A 5,936-nucleotide genomic window follows, 5' to 3' on the forward strand; every position below is an offset into this window, starting at 1 on the left:
ATATATATATTTGAAGTATGAATGCATGATGAAGAAAATTTCACAAGTAATAAAGTGAAGCTAACGTCACGAGTCCCAAGTTAGTATTTTAACTTCTGAAAATTCTCACTGAACAATATCTTAGAGAATAGAGTTTGGAAAGACATTTCTGCACCATTTAGTACTTATATTGCAATTACAAGGTAATCATAATATTTTTTTCACAAAAAGGTCACATTCTTAGGTGCAACAGTGTGATAAGTAATTAATATTATCTTTCTTTAAATCGTTCGCAAATAACACGCTCAAATTTATTGAAATGTATTTTATCTACAAATCAGACAGCAGAAATAAAAAAAAGGTATGTGCTCATTTGCCAAAATCCCGTATTGATCATATTATAATAATTTGTCTTCTTATGTTTGGATAATTATTTCTCTATTTACTCCTTCTTGTTACATCAAGCGATATGTTCATTAAAATCTCTATCAACTAAATCGACAATGGATCAAAGTTAGATTATCCTGTAATCTGTAGAGCATTCCTTAGGAATTATTAAGGTTTCACTTATGTCGTTTATAAACACTTAGGTGTCAGTAATATTCACATATGTATTTAGTATTCTATTACGACTCTTTATTGAGCACCTATTCAAATGTTATTTGTGCAAATTTATTCTAATATCTATGTATTCAAAAAAAATAAGCTTAAAATATTTAGAATATTTTAAACTACCCAAAACTAATATAAATACTTAGTAATATTTTTTAGGAAACGATCCAATCGTTTTGAAGATATAGCAAGATGAAATCGTAAATTAGTATACTTGAGAGTTTTGCATATTTTGAAATAATCTGTAAGAGACCAAAACCATATTTTAAATTCTAATAATGTTGCAAACGCGAATGTCGAATTAATGCCATTTAACGCCTGCTTGTCGATGAGTCAAACAAGAATTCGTTATCTCTATCATGCTATAATAAGGACTATAAAATGGTAAACCTTTGGAAGCACAAAATTTGATTGGATTGAAGATATTAGTATTGATCTCTTTATTATCTGTCGCAACAATAAATACATGTACTTATGTTGGGTCTCGTTTGATGTGAAGCAATTTACAGCGTAATTGGCAAACATTTCTGTTGTGAATTGTGCGCAACACTGAAAACCAGTTATATTTTATATATTTCGCAAATCTATATTAGCTTGTTTGTATTTATTTATAAATTAAAGCAGTGTCTGTCTGTCGTTTTGAAATAATAGCTATGTTTTCTATTTCATAAAAAGGATGTAGGTAGAAAAAAAAATGATCACAAAGTGGGATTTGAACCAACAACTTAAATTTGGTCTAGTTATAATAATTCGAAAACAGTTCGGTTTATTTAATTATAATTATTATAAATGTGTACGGAGATAGCAGATGCATTATTATAATGAACTTGAGAGCTAGAAAAGCCACAAACGGCAAAACTAATCTTTAAGGAAATGAAAGTACTTTCTGAGTAAAAATTGTAGGTGTAAAGTTAGACAACATTGTGATTTAGATGTAGTTCGGTTTTTAGTTTTTCCATTTTAGCTTTTGTTTTGAGTTTGGTAGTGATTTTTTATTGATTTCTGAAATATGATATACAAAATATTATAACATCCTTGTAATCGAAAATATCGCCCGTAAGAAATAAATCATTGAACCTTTCTTCTTTTTTTAATTCCAATTAATTTATCAATAACAAAAAAAAAAATCTTTGTGGTTCTTGTTGTGATGTTGTTTGATTGTCTGGTAGAGATCGTTGTTAGCAATAAGACTGTTTTCTGTACGACATTTATTTAGTTAGTGTATTTTAAATGTATGTCAAATTGCTGTATTGTATAATTCGACTACAAATATATTCATTATTGATCAAATCTGGTAAACAACATCCGTTTTAATATATTCAATTGAAAAATGCATTTCATTGACAACTTGGTTTGCCACTTATTCACGCGATATTAACTCCGTTTTTAAATTTGCATATTTACCGGTTGCGTCTTTTTGAAAACAGAAGTAAACAAAATTGTAATATTAATATAATGATATAGCTTCAAACTCATCTACAGTGCTTTAAGATTTTTTTTTATTTTTTCAAATACTGAATATAGCATTTCTTGGTTTCCATCTTTATATGGACACAACTAAAATAAAATATTTTCAATAATTCTATTCGACTAAGACGTAAATTTCAATAACCTTTAACTAAAACAAAGTCGCTTTATCTGTCTGGCCCCGTCCCTGTAAATTCATTAAGAGTACGCGAAGGATCTTGGTGGCATTTTTTTATAATGGAAGGTTTTTATGTAGCATAATATCTATTAAAGTACTCCCAATTAAACGCGTGCGAAGTCACGGGCAAAAGTTTATATAATAGAATATTGGCACATCCGAGTAAACTTGACAAAAAGTTGCCGCCGAAATTTCGCGCCTTTTATAAAGTTTTATGAGTTTTTTTGTTCTACTGCATACTTCTCAGGCAGTTTCAGCCCATAATATCAGCATTGGGAAATAACACCGATTCCGTTAAGATATTTTTTTACCTACTCCACTAGTGAAATGGAATGTGGTAGTAAAGGAAAAAAAAACCAATAAATTGAAACTTTTTGCATTTTTTGAATGAATCAAATTTTATAATACCTCTCTATAACTAACTGGTACTAACCATAACTATGGTTAATTAAAAAACAGTAACTACCTTATTTCAAATCGATGTCTAATCAATGACAAACAACAATCCTGAACCATTTATAAAAAAATTTCCTTACATTTCTTAGTCAGAACTGAGCAAAGTTTGCGAGTATCGTTTGTAAGGTCACAAGGCCGTATCAAAAGTGTCGTACACACGCGAGTTGATATCGCAGTTGAGCGACATTGTGTCAAAACTGTTACATTTGCTATTGGGTGTGAATTGAAATTATTTTCAATACAAGTTTTATTTAATCCTTACTTATATTTTACATTAGCTGCTCGCCCCGGTTTTGCTCGTGGTATATAAATAAACCCATGCCACTCAGTAAAGTTGCAGCTATCTAATGGAGAAAAAAAATTTTAAATAGGTCCAGTAGTTTCTGAGTTTATTCATTACAAAAGAACAAACAAACACACAAAAATACAAATTCTTCTTTCTCTTTATAATATTACTGTAGATGTGAAGGTGTGTTTGTTTACCTGGTTTTAATCACGTCACAACAGAGCTATTTTTTGGTATCGTTTTTGTTGGCAGTTTGGCGGCTAAAAGGTTTTAGGCTACTTTTAACCACAGTAAAACATGTCATTCCTATGGGAAGATATATAGTTGTTCGCATCCGTATCACTACAAAATGTAGAAAATGTTTGTTTTTGCTATTGACATCAAAAACCATTATTTCAAAAATGAAATCCCTCTTCGCATTTTGTGAACGTCACTTGATAAATAGAACAAAAAGCTGCCTTATGACTTCAATTTATATTGATGAAATTTATTTTCAGGTGTATTCAAGAAGTCTAATAAAAATATTAAATATTTTATGACATCGTTTATGTGGTTCGTTATGTACGCAGCCTGTTGATGATGAATGGCGATGGACAAACTGGTTTGTCCACGAGTTAATCTATTCATGGCCATTGATTTGGATATTGACATTGGTTAATATTGGGTTAATATTTACAAATATTTCACATTACTTCTTTTAAATAGATACCAAATTACGTAATTGTATACCTTTTTTGGTGGATTCTAAAAAGAATACTATAGTTATTAATCGAAACGACACTATTAAGTATATTCATAGATATATAACTTATTCAATAAAAGTCAAGAAATTAAAAAAATAAACAGTTTAATTTACATAATGATAACAGAAGTAAAACTAAAAATCACGAGAAAATTTGACTAGAACATTCACATGCTGTTTCTACCAGTTGTTGTAGCTGGGGGCGTAGGTGTTGCCGTAGCTGGCGCCGTAGTGGGAGGCTCTGCAGCTGGAGCAGCCGCCGGAGACAGGTACCACTTTCTTAACTTGCACCACTTGCGGGACTGACACCACCTTGGGGACATTCACGACCTGGGGTACGCTGACAACCTTCTTCACGTTCACAACTTTGTTGACTGTGACGACGCGGGCAGCGGGGGCGGAGTAGCTGGCTACTGGAGCGGCGTAGCTGACTGAAGGAGCTGCATAGCTGACCGATGGCGCGTAGCTTACTGATGGGGCATAGCTAGCAGCTGGGGCATAGCTCACTGAAGGAGCAGCGTAGCTAGCCGCTGGAGCGTAGCTCACTGACGGGGCAGCATAACTGGACAGAGGTGCGGAGTAACTGACTGAAGGGGAAGCGTAGCTTAGTGCGGGGGCAGCGTAGCCTAGAGAGGAGGAGGCGTAGCCCAATGAAGGTGCAGCATAGCCGACAGAAGATGGAGCATAGCCCAAAGAGGATGATGCGTAACCCAACGAGGGAGCAGCGTAGCTCAATGACGGGGAGTAGCTCACGGCTGGGGCAGCGTATCCCACTGAAGGTGCAGAATAGCTGACTGAGGGGGCAATGTAGCTAGATGCTGGAGAAATGTGGCTCACAGCTGGGGCGTAGCTTACAGAAGAAGCCAGGCCAACTGCGGGGGCGGAGTAGCTCGAGGGAGGAGCGGAGTAGCTGTAGCCGCCGGAGCTGAGACCGTTGGCCGAGTGGAGGCCACTGAGGTAGCCACGCTTCTGACGCACGTTACCGGATAACGCGCTTGCTACCAGAGCCAATACAATCACCTGGAACAATTACAGGATATTAAAATAAGCTATTGGTCTAATAGCATGTAATTTAAAATATCACTTCTTCTGCTCTATCTAGATGCTATATCTATTGAATTTAATAAGTTTATGTATTATAAACGATGAACCGATTCATAACCAAATTATTACAATTATAGAATATTTTAATGAGATACTTACGAAGGTTTTCATGGTGTTTAGTGAGACGATGACAGTCAGTTAATGATATGTCACCCAAACCGTTACCCATATATAGTCAGATGTTGTGACATCGCGTCCTTACTGGGCATCGTCTTTAATTTATTTTTCATTACAAAATAGACCTCTAATATGATTTAATTAATCGTTACCATGATATTTGTATGGTTTTGCCGAAAATTTTATAAATATATCGGCGGCTGAGTTCTTTGTTTCATATTTGTCTGCAAGCATAAGATATATTCATATAAAATTCGTTTTGAAAGAGTCTAATTAGTTGAAAATAGCCTTATTTTTAATAATCAAAATAATAACAGAAATTTCATCTATCAAGTAATGAAAATGATAAAACTGTTATTTTTCCTAACTGAAAAACTGGTAACTCAATCGTAGCATATAATTTGTTAAGCTGAATGTTAAAAGAGCTAGGGATGATGTGACCCGTACACTATGGCATTTCCCTTATTCGAATTATACGGGCACTAAATTATTTTAAAGTTACAATTAATTATTGCAGCGATTATGATAACCTACTCTAGCTGGATAAAGTATATTTACCGCGATTAACCAGTTGGATATTAAAACATAGTATAAAGCGCTTAGTATAAATAATAACAAACGTATTAGTTAGTTATTCAGATAAATAAAATGGTAATTATAACAGTTTTTGTTTACCGAGAAGTATTTGCTACTCTAAAGATTGTATAATATACCTATATCTCACTACCGTTATTTTTTTTTTTCATTATTGTAGCATATTATAATAATTTAGTTTACGATGCAAAAAGTCCAAATCCTTTACCCCTTGTAAATTATATGCCCGAAGATAATATGTTCCTTCTACATTTGATATTTAATAACATTTGAATGAAATTTCAAAAATTATCTTTATCAATATAAAGATGCGATTATAGACGTATTGTTTTGAATTATTTCAATTTGTAGATACCAGACAGTTACTAACTTGTTTCCTTGAAAACCGTTAAGCGCAATAC

At 33.3% G+C, this 5,936-nt stretch overlaps 1 protein-coding gene across 1 annotated transcript in view; it reads right to left on the reverse strand.

Annotated features, from left to right (window-relative positions):
• The window catches only part of LOC119833017, a 7,023-nt gene extending 2,088 nt beyond the window's left edge, over window positions 1-4,935 (reverse strand). Inside the window, exons 1-4 of the mRNA XM_038356887.1 lie at window positions 4,924-4,935; window positions 4,653-4,740; window positions 4,431-4,559; window positions 3,905-4,346 (exon numbers count right to left, since the gene is read on the reverse strand). Of these exons, the coding sequence (XP_038212815.1) occupies window positions 3,905-4,346; window positions 4,431-4,559; window positions 4,653-4,740; window positions 4,924-4,935 (671 nt within the window). The remainder of the gene's footprint in view (window positions 1-3,904; window positions 4,347-4,430; window positions 4,560-4,652; window positions 4,741-4,923) is intronic.
• Between the last annotated feature and the right edge of the window lie 1,001 nt (window positions 4,936-5,936).

Source organism: Zerene cesonia, chromosome 16, assembly GCF_012273895.1.
Source record: "Zerene cesonia ecotype Mississippi chromosome 16, Zerene_cesonia_1.1, whole genome shotgun sequence".
In the NCBI taxonomy this organism is placed as follows: domain Eukaryota; kingdom Metazoa; phylum Arthropoda; class Insecta; order Lepidoptera; family Pieridae; genus Zerene; species Zerene cesonia.